General features: G+C 35.5%; 2 protein-coding genes across 2 annotated transcripts; one reads left to right on the top strand and one right to left on the bottom strand.

Moving 5' to 3' along the window:
* The first annotated feature begins 78 nt into the window (after positions 1–78).
* On the top strand, positions 79–2248 carry LOC129238925 (uncharacterized). The gene is made up of 3 exons (XM_054874161.1): positions 79–624; positions 704–1679; positions 1741–2248. Exons 1-3 carry the CDS (start codon positions 166–168, stop codon positions 2133–2135), a joined length of 1830 nt encoding a protein of 609 aa, XP_054730136.1. The 5' UTR covers positions 79–165; the 3' UTR covers positions 2136–2248.
* A 5322-nt stretch (positions 2249–7570) lies between these two features.
* Positions 7571–14114, bottom strand: LOC129239353 (protein obstructor-E). Its single transcript, XM_054874802.1, has 4 exons — positions 13808–14114; positions 8452–8667; positions 8182–8376; positions 7571–8099 (listed from the first exon to the last, which is right to left on the bottom strand). Exons 1-4 carry the CDS (start codon positions 13860–13862, stop codon positions 7870–7872), a joined length of 696 nt encoding a protein of 231 aa, XP_054730777.1. The 5' UTR covers positions 13863–14114; the 3' UTR covers positions 7571–7869.
* Between the last annotated feature and the right edge of the window lie 279 nt (positions 14115–14393).

Raw genomic sequence — 14393 nt, 5'->3', positions numbered from 1 at the left:
TAGTTTAGTTAAAAGTCGATTAAATTTTAGTAGGATGGAAAATCAACCTTTCTCCTAAGTCTGGCAACATGGAAGTTATTTTATTAATTGTATACTTGCATTCAAGTGATATGCTCAAATTGCTTTATTCAAAGTCGTAATTTATTAATTAAAATTTCAGAAGATATGGAGCTAGATTGGCAGAATGGCTTTCAACAAATTAAGGAGCGCGGACTGTATTTGCTCCAGTCTGAAAAGTGGTCCGATTGTAGATTTCTGGTGGGAACCTCTCCTAATCAGCGTATTTTGGCTGGGCACAAATTGATTTTGGCAATGTCCTCGCCTGTTTTTGAACGAATGTTTTATGGTAACCTCCCAGACGAGAGTGATCCTATTTTAATACCCGACGTGCAACCTGATGCCTTTCAAGCAATGATGGAGTACATTTACTCGGACCGCATTAGTATTAGCTCTTTCGACAAAGCGTGTGAATTGTGTTATGTGGCAAAGAAGTATATGCTGCCTTACGTAGTGGAGCAATGCACTCATTTTCTATGGGCAGATTTGAGCCCTAAAAATGCCTGCCGCGCTTATGAGTTTGCTAAGCTATTTGATGAGCCTCGATTAATGCAAAGCAGCATGAGTGTAAGCAGTAGTACCGAATTTAATTATGTTTATAAAATAAGCTAGTGCCATTTGGTTTCTTTATTTCTTTTTTTTTCAGATCATAGCAGCTAACACACGTGATGTGTTAGAAGATCCTAGTTTTGTAGATATAGAAATGTCAACTTTAATGGCTATTCTTGATCAAGACCGTTTAAATATTACGTCAGAGTTGGAGCTGTTTAATGCATTAGTAAAGTATGCTTCTGAACGTGGACTATTTATAGGAAATGAAAGCTTGCACTTACAACAGCCAAACTCTTATCAAAAGGGCCCGAGACAACCTTTGCCAGCCCTAGATAATGACGACTCTGAGGATGTGGAAATCAAAATGGAGCCGGACATCTCAAACACTTTGCACAGTCGAGAGGACGATGACTTTACTGGTAATGTAGTAGAAGACGTGGTTGTTGTGGACAGTGACACTTCTGGTCCATATGATGAAAAAGATTGTGCACATAAAATGACACCACCTTCCGAGTCTAATATGGTTACTTCGCTATCGTGCTCCAATAATGAAATTGACGAGGTTCTTATACGTAAAGCTATTCAGAAAATTCGTTTCCTAACACTCACACCCCAACAATTTGCGGAAGGCCCTGCACGTTCTAACCTACTTAAACAGAATGAAGCTCTTGCCATTCTCATTAAAATTTCAAGCCCGACAATTAACGATTGTCCAATGCCTCAAGGCTTTTGCAGCTCAAGGACTAGTCGAGAATATTATGAATCTCGTAGCCAACGAGATTTATCTTCTTACCGCCATTCAGCTCCTTCGAACGCTCCTGCTCCAACAAGTTTTGCATCATTTGAGTCTTTTATGGGAAATACGGCATCTAATGTATCAACAGCTGCTCAGTCGGCATCTTCGAACAATTTAAGTACTTTCCAAGGTGGTAGTGATACTGATTTAGCTACGAACGATACTCGCCGATCTTACTGCGTTCGAACACTTAATCAACAGTTTGATTATAGAAACACCAGTGTTACTGATTGTGGACTAACATTTCAAGTAGATAGTAACATATGGATCACAGGTTTGCAAAATTAAATTTCAGGTTTGAAAACTTTTCAATAAAAAACATGTAATATATTCAGGTGTTCAGGTTCCCACCCAGGTCCTTTGTGGAGAGCTTATGAATTCGGCTGGCTTTTCCGAACGATATACGGAAATTCTCTACGCACATATTCAAGATATTCAAGGTTCAAGGCTTACCTATACACACTGCACATCCCGGGTACGATATGATTCCTTGCTAGAAATAACGTTCGATCGCCCAGTGTACGTTTATCGTAATTTAATATATAAGGTGTATGTTGTTTTCAACAAAGTTGGATGGTATCCCATGTATACTTGTGTTCCGGATGTTGTCTGTAACAGGGTCAAATTCATGTTCAATGTAGGCAATCCTGGTGAGTCGGTGAGAGATGGGTTAATTCGCGCAATTGTTTTTTCAACACCGCAGGAGCAGTCTAGAAGTGTAATAGAATAAGCGAAAAAATATTATAATCCCGTCATATTCATAACAAATATTTATGAAATATTTGAAAAATAGTTGTGCTACTTATGTAATCCTCAAATATACATATATACTTATACATATAATTTATTCACACTCATTATTTAAAATGTCTTATCATTACCTTCTGGGTGCATACACAATTTTTTTTGATCGGGTACAAATCTCAGTAATCCATTATTAAATATAAGTTCAACCATTGAGTACGTACTTACACAACGCTACTATTAATCTCAAATTTGCTCCGTTTTTCAATGCAAACTTCAAACCGAAAATCATACATTTGATCTCAAATTAATTTTAGTTTATAAAGGACGTAAAGTAGTTGAACATATATATATGTAAACATCGCTCATACTTGCAAGAAAATAAGCTTGAATTACTTTAACAATCTTGAGGTCTTTAGGAGGTTTCATTTAAGAATCCTTCAAGCTTTTTGTTTCTCTTTTTGGGAAAAAGTTCAATATAAACTGTTTCATTTAAGAATCCTTCAAACTTTTTGTTTCTCTTTTTGGGGAAAAGTTCAATATAAACTGTTAAAAGTTGAATTTTACTTTATCAGTAAAAAAATAACGATTAAAAATGGGACTTATTTGTTTCGGAGAAAATAAAAGTCTTGGCTAAATGACATATGTAAGTACCTTCAGTACTTGAACTAGGACTAATCGATTCGTCGTAACTTCCAGGTCTGAAAGTATTATATATTATATAATTGGTTGAATTGAACCTTTTCAATTCAATAAGGGAGACAAAATCTAGATGCGATCTGATTCCCTTAAAGCTTAAATGTACTTTCACGCATTTTTGGGATAACAAAAACACTTCAGCAATGTAATTAACATAGGAATAAGTGCATATCAATTTAAACATTGCTGTTGTAATAAGTGATTGCAATTGCTACGCTATTTCGTAGTTTTAATTTTTGCTATCGCTACTGCTCTCAACTTGGAACAGATAAGTAGGAGAATAGGTAGCACCCAGCGCGCAAACCTTTTTTGCTACGTTTCGTTCCTGCTTGTAGCTTCGAGCAATATTAAAAAACAACTGAAGTGCTATCTGTAGTTTGACTTCTTCTTCTTCTTGATTGGCGCGATAACCGCTTACGCTCAGTAACAAAACGCGCCATTTGTCGCTTTCTCGTGCTAAACGAAGCCAACTGGCCAAGTCATTCTCCACCTGATCTTTCCAACGCAGAGGAGGCCTTTCTCCTCCTCTGCTACCACCAGCTGGTACCACATCGAATACTTTCAAAGCCGGAGCGTTTGTACCCATTCGGACGACATGAACCAGCCAACGGAGCCACCGGATCTTTATTCGTTGCGCTATGTCTATGTCGTCGTAAAGCTCATAAAGATCATTGTTCCATCGCCTGTGATACTCGCCGTGCAAAGGTCCAAAAATCTTTCTCTCAAATACTCCAACGGACGCCTCATCGGATGCTGTCATCGTTCAAGCTTCAGCGCCATACGTTAGGACGGGAATGATGAGAATCTTCTAAAGTGTTAGTTTGAGCGGTCTGTAGTTTGACTAGTAGCAAAGAACTTGGAGTCGGCCAGAGCGCTACACAGAAATGTTTCATGTGTGCTAGGGTTATGCGTTTTTGTGCTGATTTATTGAAAATATATTGTTGTTGTAGCAGGACTCGGATAACGGCGTCGGGAGGCGGGGCTTAAAAAGGTGGTAAGAGACTCCTTTGACGAGATTGGGTCTTATGAAGTAAAGGAATAAATCTCCGTCCATTCAGTACTAGAAATATAAGCAGAGAATATTCAATTGTACTAAAAATACTTAATAGTAATATTTGCGTCTCCTTATTTCATATGCATTTTCCGACATAAGTTACTGTTGAACGAGCTTTTTCAGCATTCAAGCCTTTGTAACGGGCTTATTTTGTTCCATCCGTTGCGGCAACGAATTTGACTGACAGCAAAATTGACCCACAGCATAGACGCCTAAAGCGAATTGAGTATCGAAGGTGGTGCCATTAAAACACAGTTATTTTATTTTTCGCGATTTTGACAAGTCTGAGGACAGATCCCTTCGCAATAATTGAATTACCCTAAATTTCTTAAATCTATACTTCATAAAATACTACCTTATATTCTAAATCAATTCGACTTCCTGACTATGCCAGCGTGTTCCAGGGAGAACTACTAGCAATCAGGGAAGCTTGCAAAACACTAAAGTACTACAAAGAAATTGGTGCAAGAGTAGGCTGTCAAGCAGTTATCAAGGCTCTAAATTCCAATTCCATTTCATCCAAGAGGAACTAGAACTGCTTGGTCATTGGCTTCAAATTACTCTCATTTGGGTTCCCGGTCTCAGGAATATAGAGAGTAATGAGATAGCAGATGAGCTAGCAAGAAAAGGCTGATTGTGATTCTTCCCTGAACAAAGTTTTTGAAGTTCTTTCGTGAGAAAACATTATCTGCTTCATGAAAGCCAATCTGGATTAAGGTCAAACAGAAGTTGCATCACTGCACTTTTGAATACCACAAATGGTATCAGGTCGGAATTTGGTCGTTATTGTTTATCCTGTACATCAACGACCTACCCAAAGTACTAAAACGCTGTGATATACATGTTTATGCTGACTATGTTCAAATGTATCTAAGTTGCCCGTTCGATTCAATTAATATATGTATTTAAAATCTAAACAACGACTTAAGTCATGCTAATAAATGGGCTGAAAGAAATGGCAAGTAAATCGCAATGCATTGGTGTTTATAAAAAAATACTTCCTCTTGACCGATACGGTAAAGTAACTTTGAACAACTCTAAAGGTTTAAAAATTGTTTGTTAGTCCTTCTAAATGGCGCAGTGGATTTGTAAGTTCATACATCGAACTCTACCGAGTATACATGATACTAAGGTCTTGAGGTTGTCTTTGACGATAAATTTGCTTTTCATAATCATGTCATCAATAATCATTGTCTCAAATCTTATATCGGGTGTTTTTTTAACAGCATGAGGAACCATCGATATATGATACATAGTTTGACAGCTGATAATGGCAAAATGTGTTAACATTTCTCTTCGGTAAGGTGATGCAAGTCTACTTTGAAAAAAAAAAAAATTCTGTTCCCGAAGTTCATAGAGCACTGGCGGCATCATCGGTTTTTCTTTTTTTCGAAATGAGGATAGAGCTAACATTATGGTGAATGGCGAACGCTATCGAGCTATACTGATTGAATTTTTGTTTCCAAAAATTAATCGGCTAAACATCGACGACATTTGGTTCCAACAAGACGGCACAACTTTCCAAACAGCGCGCTTAAAAATCGACTTATATCAATATTCAAGCCACTATTGACGCCATAGAGCCAGATTTATTGAAAAAAGTAGTCAAAAATTGGACTGATCGAATGGACCATTAACTCGTAGCCGCAGCGCACATATACCGGATATCATATTACACAAATAAATGCAATGAAATTACCTACCAGATTATATTAAAAAAATTCATTCCAACAATATTTCTGTTTTGCATTTAAGTTCAAGCTCTTAAAAAACGATACTATGATAGGGTTTGTTCGGCAGGATCGTGCAGAATTTTTTATCCATAGGGGAAATCACCCTACACCTCTTTTCAACGATTACATCTTGCATATGCTACAATTGTTTGGCGGCCTTTTTAACAATTTAACATTGGCAGCATTAAAAGCGTTTAATCCGTTTTCCTTCCGCCGTATAATTCTCATTTGTTGCTTTTAAATTTAAAACCATTGGAAAGTGGGAGGTTTGTCCTCTCACTAACTTTTGTGTTTGGCATTATCCATGGGATTTTTGACAGCCCGGCTTTTTAGAGAAAATAAATTTTCAAGTTCCCGAGACATTAAGTTTGTATCTTTTTTGTAAGTAAGTATTATTGTTCATATACTATACAAGAAATAGATAAATAATTCTTATCTGAGATTGGGTACAAATTTGTTTGTTCGGGCTTCATACTGCAAATTTGTGTATTATTATTTTTTCCAAGGATTAATTCCGTCTGAATTTTTTTCAAATTTAGTGTCGCTTTATCGTCGACACGCGAGGTATATCGGCAAAAAGTGCAGCGGTGCGGGATTAGTGCACCAGAAACCGTTAGCCAGGGTTTTGCTTTTAAATAAAGCCATACATTTCAACTCGCTTACTAGCGTCATTGCGGATATAATTAATTAAATTTAACTTGGACATTATTTCTTAGAAGCGAAAGTACAGGATGGGCCAAATAAGACCTACTAATGTTAAACACAAATAACTTTTGGAATAATCATTTATTTTGGTAAATTGTTTTTATATATTGAATAATTTTTTTGGAAATTATGTATGAAATATTACATCAGACAAATGTCCACCATTTTTCTCGATACAAAGATTGGCTCTTTTTAACGCGTTTTCCATTACACCACATAATGTTTCTGGTTGAAGACTCAGTATTTCGTCTCGAATATTTTGCTTCAGCTGTCTAATAGTCTCTGGTTTATTAAGATACACATTATCTTTTAAATATCCCCATAAAAAGAAGTCGGGCGCAGTCAAATCTGGCGAACGAGGTGGCGAAGGGAAGTCTGAATTTTTGGAAATCAGACGTTCGCCAAAAATTTCACGCAGCAGGTCCATAGTTTGTCTAGCAGTATGGGCAGTTGCTCCATCTTGTTGAAACCACAAATTAGGATACTGCTCCGCCATTGGCCGTAAAAAGTTTTCAATCAATGTTCTGTATGAAGCTCCTGAAATCGATTCCGGCGTTTTATCCTCATTTTCGAAGAAATATGGACCGATAAATCTAGTGGCCATAACACCGCACCAAACAGTACATTTAGATGGGTGCAACTAATGTTGGTGTGTTGCCCTTGGATTTTCAGAGCCCCACAATCTACAGTTTTGTTTGTTGACATAACCATTTAAATGGAAATGCGCTTCATCCGACATATGCCGATATTTACGCTGCGTTAAAACAATTGATCGTTGACAAGAATAGAAAAACTCCATAATTTTAACGCGTTGTGTTGTACTGTAGGGTTCCATAATAAATTTCCAACAATTCAATTATAACCTACAAAAAGAGAAAAATAAATATGACAAAAAATTAAAAAGTTATTTGTGCTTAACATTAGTCGGTCTTATTTGGCCCACCCTGTATAACAGCGTGCTTACACATATTTTATTGTTGTTGTTGTTATAGCAGCATAAACATTCCCCATACATGGAGGAAGAATACCGCTGGAGTGACAGTCCTTGGCCGGATATAAATCCGTGTCGTTCCGGCAACGTAGAACCGACTGTCGTGGGAACATGTTCTTACACATCGATATCGTTGATGTAAAAATACTGGATAATTTGTATACATTGGTGGGCAATATTTTATTTTAGTCGCGCGTTTGGCCTACGCGTACAAACAACATTGAACTAAGTATTTCAGATAATGTTAAATAAATAGATTTTATTGCATCGAATAATGCTGTTTTGTTTTTTATGTATATTTTTACAAGATTTAATATTCGTTTTTAAGATTTATGCTAGCAGAAAATTTCTTGGACACATTGAAACATTAGTAATAAAGTAAAGTTGGAGATGTGGATACGTAGATACGGTAGACATGCGTTTGATGGCTTTCAGCAAAAAATAAAGCAGTAATAAAATATTCGAAATAGAAGGCAAGAGAGTACGTATGTATATACAAACAGATTATTAAAACATCGCAGTATGAGAGTAAACCATATTATTTTCCAATGCTGTTACATTTGGTGGATACATAATCTGGATCTTCGCAAGTAAGTGTACTTTCATCGAAAACCTTGTTCTCGCCGCATGTTATCAAACGGGGATAACCCTCTACACATGTTATCAAGCGATGACAATCTCCCTGAACGGGAAAACGTGGGAATGGCCAAAAGCGTGCAGCTGGTGAGCTCGAGTCAACTTTTGTCGGACATTTGAAACCCACGACCGCTGGAAAATATAAGTTTCGGTATGTAAGAATTATTAAGAGTAACTTGAATGTTTAATTTTTGTACATTGTATTGGTAATTACCTTCTGGATTACAAACATGTAAAAGCTGATCGGGCCAGTTACAACCGTGGGTTCGATCATCGTAGGCCAGACCGGCGTCACATTCTTGTTCGATTGGTTCTCCGTAAGCGCACTTTATATAAGTTGTGGAACATTCCTTTGAGACTGGGTAAATGCCGAATTGGTATTCACAACCAGGTGTTGATATTGGTGTTGCTAGTTCGAAAGTGGGGTTTCTTGTATTTTTCTATGGTTTAATAATATAATTGAAGATAATATTTAAGCACTTACGATCCCATTGCCGTCCCTTACAATCAACAGCCCAATTATAATTACAATGATTATGTGCAGCTCCTTTTCCATCGTATAAAAGACCATTCTCACATGTTTCCAAAGTCAGGGTTCCATTTGTACATAGGAAGAATTGGTCGCATCGCTCAGTGTGTGCGTATGCCTGTTCACCTATCTTTTCTGGGCATTCGGATGCTTGAACGGGACCGCAGCTACCTTTATACAAATATAAACGGTTATACCTACTATAATAATTTTTAGATTTATAAATTATCTTTTTTTTAAGCGGATATACTGTGGATATTCTTAATGTTTCCCTTTTATTGATGAATGAGTATTTTGAAAAACGTTAAAAAAACGTAAAGATGTTGCTACAGGTATGTTGATTCTTGTATCTTTTTAAAATCAATGGCATGCGTATTAGAACCTCTAATTTCGTCGGAGATCCCGATGTGGAAACGTGGCAAAAATGCTATTATAAATAAGGACAAGATCTCGAAACTCTCCCGCAATTTCGAAATTTGTGAAATCGGCACGAGTATTATTGATTTAGAATGAAACACAACTTTGACAGTTTCTCGTGACAAATTTATACGAATGCTTTGCTTTGTCGAGGAAAGGCATAAAATAAATAGAAATACTCACCACGAGACCTAGGTGAACTCGATATTGTATTTTGTTTTATAACGCCTTATACTTAATCGTTCAAATTAAAGGGATATAAACATGCCTTAACATTTTGCGCTCTAGTGGTAAACACCTGTTCTGCCAAGCATCCTATTCTACCCATTAAACTGGTGCAGCAATAAAATCCATTTTAATTTTCAACAACGAGTTTTATTTAAATGTCTTTTAAAAGAATGCTTTCTATGTCAATAATTATTAACAATGTAAATTGTTGAACCCAGAATTATTAAAATCGGTTCATTTTTGACTAAGTTATGGGCATTTAAAAAAATTTTTTCTTATATAATTAAAAAAAATCGAGTTTGAGCCGAAAAACAAAATTGCCGATAACTCTTAAAAAAATTTTTTTTCGGGCGAATAAAAAAATACGTGTCTCATTATTTTGACCAGAGAGCAACATATAATATTTAAGTTACATCGAAATCGAAGAACATGACCCGAATAGCCCGGTTGAATTGAAATGGAAAGCATCTAATAGGAATTTCCCTAATTCTTGATGGGAGTTCCGTTCACGATGGGAGGTCACTCATAATACAAAATTGCGCTATTTACGCTCAAATGCAAAAAAAAAAAAAAATTGAGTGGAATTTGATAGATAGGTTGATAGCGCATACAAGCATTTCATTCAAATGCACATTAAATAAAAAAGTATTGGGTGAATATTAGTTTCCATTTATAAAACTTGGGTACCGGCTGCAAAACGTCTTCAAAGTGGGCGAAGCTGGTCTATTTTATAGAATGCTACCTTAAAACCATTAGTAATCAAAGACTGAAGTGGAGTTGCAAATTTTCAATTCCTAATAAATAGGGAAAAGGAGGTAAAAGTAGTCCATTGGCATCCGCTTATAACGCTAGAACAAAGCCAGGAAAGAACATCTCGCAAAAAAATAGATAGTAACTGAATTTCTCACAGGTTGCAGGCTGAGATAATATTGGCGCAAACTACCCATTAGCAAAAGAAATTAATGCTAAAAAAGTAAGCGAGTTGCGAGTCTATAGTGCAGGAAAAAAAGGAATTACCCAGGCATAGCAATAAGATAGATCAGCTGATTTGACTTTTATGTGTTTTCTAAACTGTCAAGCTTTTCCATATGATATTTAACTTTGTTGTTGTCTAGAGAATTCAAACCATAACAAAATACACGTCATTAAAGTTCTACCTTATTGATGTGCTCGGAAATCTCGGTTTAAAATCGGAATTTCCTTTGTTCTTGATTAAAAAACCGTTACCCTTGCCGCAACGCGACAGCTACTCTCGGTTTTGTCTTTTCATTTATTATCGGTATTTAGGTATCGATTGGAAACGGTCACAAGGGAGGTAGTATGATACAAAAAAAGTTAAATATTAGTGACAATGAGAAACCTTTAAAATTGGTAAAAAGAGGTAGCAAAAAGCGGGTTATTTGAGAACACACAAAGAAATGCAAAAATTAAATTTAATTTTAATAACAAATTGGTGTAAAACCTAATATTTAAATGGTACGAACATTTGCATTTTATTTAAGTAATGTGTTGTAGAATGGACCCAAATGCTTTATACATATTTATTTTTATATTTGGAATTACCAAAATAGTTTATATGAATTCTTATGAGTCGGTAATGCACACAACCTTTCGACTCACATCGTTTATTTACAAATGTTCAAAACAACATGTAACGTCTCGAATTCCGGAAATTCACAAATTTCTTTTTCCTTATACATATGTACATACATTTTCAATTACATGCGAGTATGCCTTCGCGAATAACGGTGTGTAAAATAAGCCATGAGAAAACTTAGTAATTGCACATCCGCCGACAAACAATAAAACAGGTCATACCCGAAGATATTCATATTCGTATGGATGTATGTATGTATGCATGTAATTTTGATCATCAATGTGTTTAATTTTGAGTGTCATACTTACACACATATTTAGATACATATGTTTGAATTATATAATTCATAATAAAGTGCGCATGTATGTGCCGGTACAGACTTTTTTCTTTTATTAAAAGCTGTTGCATCACCATCAGTCGATAAATCGCTACAAACAGACTAACAGGTTTTGTTGATGAACGGTAAAAGTAAGCTTTTGCAACATAACAAATGCATTTGTGTATGTATATGTATAAACGACTAAACATTATCGATACAGTACAATATCTATTATTCGGATAACAAGCTTTCGTTTGTTAAAACGTTTGGTCAAGCAATCAGTTGTTTAGGTCGAATTCTTTGCAGTCGTATACGGTTCAGTGCCCTAAGGATGCAAACTTGAGTCTTAAAATATCACTAAGTAGATTCACGTCGAGGGCTCAAAAAATTCTTCCTGAAGCAATACAAAAATTGTTGTACTCGTAGTATTGTAGTAGCCAGAACTGGAATAAAACAACTTCTGTGTTGAAAATTGAAACAAAGTTAAAACAACAATTTTTTTAAGTCGTAAAAAAACTGCAAATAGTACCTCTAACTTGCTACCTTTTTGCATTTCCAAAAGTTTTAAAACTAAGAAAAATTTCTTAATATTCAAGACCTTCAAATTTTTGTCCTGGTCCTATCTTCAAAGTTGGAAAGTTTAAATACATATAGTAGGTATTCGGTTATATTTCTGAAGAAACCAGTTTGCAATTTTACATATAAATATATGCATTAATACAAAGCGATATAAATATTGAATATCTAATATTTGAATTAAAATGCGATTGCTAGACCTTTCAAATCTGGTCAAACCAGAAGACAATTAAACTACGCCATGTATTATGTACAATATACTTTCCACCCAGCGGGAAATATTTCTTAATTAAAAAATGTACGTTAAATAGTTTGCCTGCCGCTTGATGTTGCTCAACAAATGAAGCGACCCAACGAGATATTATTATTTATGGGAGTACCATAACATACATTCGAAGGTTTGCCATTGCCTGCAGAAGGACGGCTGCTGTTAGAAGAGTTATATTGCTTAACATCCACAGTGGATATCGAATCCAGGACGTACTACCAACAGGTTTCGCATAAACACATTGAATTGAGGTATTCCTTATTTGTTTAATTTCAATGAATATGAATGAATATGAATGTAAAAATTAACACATTCAAGTCGTACTTCACTCGAAATCGCAACTAAAGAGGAGTACAGATCTCCGATCGTTCAGAGTATACAGATTGAAAAAAATACGAAAAGGTTAGAATAAAATAAGCCTTTTGCGAAACTTCCCTTATTTCAAACGTACGACTACTGATTTTATTGACTGGTACAATTCCGAAACTGGCTTCTTCTGTACATTTCTTGATATTCATAGTTTTTTATACTTTATGTTTAATTGGCTCTTACATCTTTTTTTATGAGGAGTTTTCTCATGGCAGAAATACACTCGGAAGTTTGGAGACAACCGAAGAAAAAATGTCTTATATCATTTGGTGTTTCCTGCCCGGAGTTTCGAAGCCGCGCAGTACCGAATGGTAGCCACACATATGTATATGTACATACATATATTTAGTAGCCAATAAATTCGTTAAGCAAGGCTTCTCACTAAATATCGATCTCAATGGCTCGAGCATGGCCTTAATTTTGAATCCGATATTTGGAAGCTCGTTCATTGCTTGCTTTTGCGATCGTTGCTGTTATTTCAAGCTTGTGGTATTTCCACGCCTGCAATATAGTATATACATAGGCACATACTTATATATGAACATAATCTCACACTCAATACAATCGATTACTGTAACACAAAAAGCGTATTGCTCCACTTTACTTGAAATCGCGATCATACTATAGCTACAATTACATAAATGTTATATCTGCATGCATGTGTGTGTACATATACATATGTACATACGTGTATGAGGGTGGATCGGTTTTTATGAGGGAAAAATGATATTATATATGTCTGATATGGGTCTAAATGAGCCTCATTATATAAAATATAACTTACAAGTTCAGTTGTGTATTATTAAAAGTTTATCGTGCATGAAAAGTTGGTATTTCATTTTCTAGTGACACTTCATTTTAAGGATAAGTTGGAAATTTCTGCTGGGCAACTTTTTGCTCGAAACAAGGCAGACAATTTCTCAGTAATTTAGCCAGAACAACTCTTCACGCTCTTTGTTTTTAAGGAAGTCATTCATTGGTGTGTGCATCTATAGGTTTGAAATAGTTTTTCCACCTGATTTCGGGGCATCTTTCCTCAGAATCTAAAATACTTTTAATAGATTATAAGACCGTACACAACAGTCACAATGTTGGACTGCCCTAATATACAATAAAGCACACGTGCAAGCGTTCGAGAATGTGCAAATAAAATCAGACTGGCCCATTTACACACACCAAATGTATATGGCGGTGCATATTGGTTGTATATGCATTGCATATATTACATATGTATGTGTGTACTTCTATTGAGTGCCTTATTAGCACACACAAAAATTGTCTAGTGACTTATTGGTACTTTTGCTTTTACTTTCATCGTGATTTGGTTATGAAAGTGTACATATGCGCACATATACGAATCATATCTAACGTATGTACTTATGTATATTTCACCTATTATCGTACATGCAATATCTAATTTGAACGGAAACTTATACAGACATTTGATACACTTTTAAACAAAAAAAAATTGATTATTACTTGATTTGGTTGCTTGTTGAATGCTTCACACCAAAAAAAAAGTATGTCATTTGTTTACCTTGCGCTATTACTCCAAGGATAACTACTAAAGCACTTAAACCTCTTTGCTGCATAGCACTATCTCTTTAAGAAGCTCGATTTCTGGAACAATAGTATTTTTCAAATTTAAAGTTTTTGTAACTCCAAATCGCTGCTTCGAAGGAGCTAGACTTAAACGTGTATGCAGTAACGCGATGCGATCTTAACTGAATATATTTGACCACAATACCTCGAAAAGCTAAATATCTTTGAATATGAAGAAAAGTCAAACCACAACGTGGTAACGTTGGAACGTGATTTCAGATATTTATGCACACACATTTGGTATACGCGCAAGCTTAATTGGAAGTCAAACTTGCCCTAACGCCAATTCGTTGAGTTCAGTACAATACCAAGAGTTATAGGGAAAGCTTTTTGCCAACAAACTGATCGTTAAGGCTATTAAGTTATGTAACTCTAACTAATTTAGTAAACATTGAGTTTTATACCGAAGAGTTGGATTCGTATTTGCATGTGCATTGTTGTTTACTAACATATGTATGTATATTTTGTGCACACTTTATTTATAAGAACATTGTACAGCGAAAAAAACATATGTAAATAGA

The sequence above is a fragment of the Anastrepha obliqua genome, chromosome 2 (genome assembly GCF_027943255.1).
Source record: "Anastrepha obliqua isolate idAnaObli1 chromosome 2, idAnaObli1_1.0, whole genome shotgun sequence".
Taxonomy (NCBI): Eukaryota; Metazoa; Arthropoda; class Insecta; order Diptera; family Tephritidae; genus Anastrepha; species Anastrepha obliqua.
Note: the sequence above shows the minus strand (reverse complement) of the source record. Positions and strands in the feature narration are given on the sequence as shown.

Excerpts from the sequence above, each read along its gene's own strand:
- LOC129238925 (XM_054874161.1), top strand. The coding sequence starts at position 166 with ATGGAGCTAGATTGGCAGAATGGCTTTCAACAAATTAAGGAGCGCGGA. Across the intron at positions 625-703 it reads TAATGCAAAGCAGCATGAGT|ATCATAGCAGCTAACACACG; the intron begins GTAAGCAGTAGT and ends TTTTTTTTTCAG. Across the intron at positions 1,680-1,740 it reads TAGTAACATATGGATCACAG|GTGTTCAGGTTCCCACCCAG; the intron begins GTTTGCAAAATT and ends TAATATATTCAG.
- LOC129239353 (XM_054874802.1), bottom strand. The coding sequence starts at position 13,862 with ATGCAGCAAAGAGGTTTAAGTGCTTTAGTAGTTATCCTTGGAGTAATA. Across the intron at positions 8,377-8,451 it reads TAAGGGACGGCAATGGGATC|CAACACCAATATCAACACCT; the intron begins GTAAGTGCTTAA and ends CTTTCGAACTAG. Across the intron at positions 8,100-8,181 it reads ACATGTTTGTAATCCAGAAG|CGGTCGTGGGTTTCAAATGT; the intron begins GTAATTACCAAT and ends TATATTTTCCAG.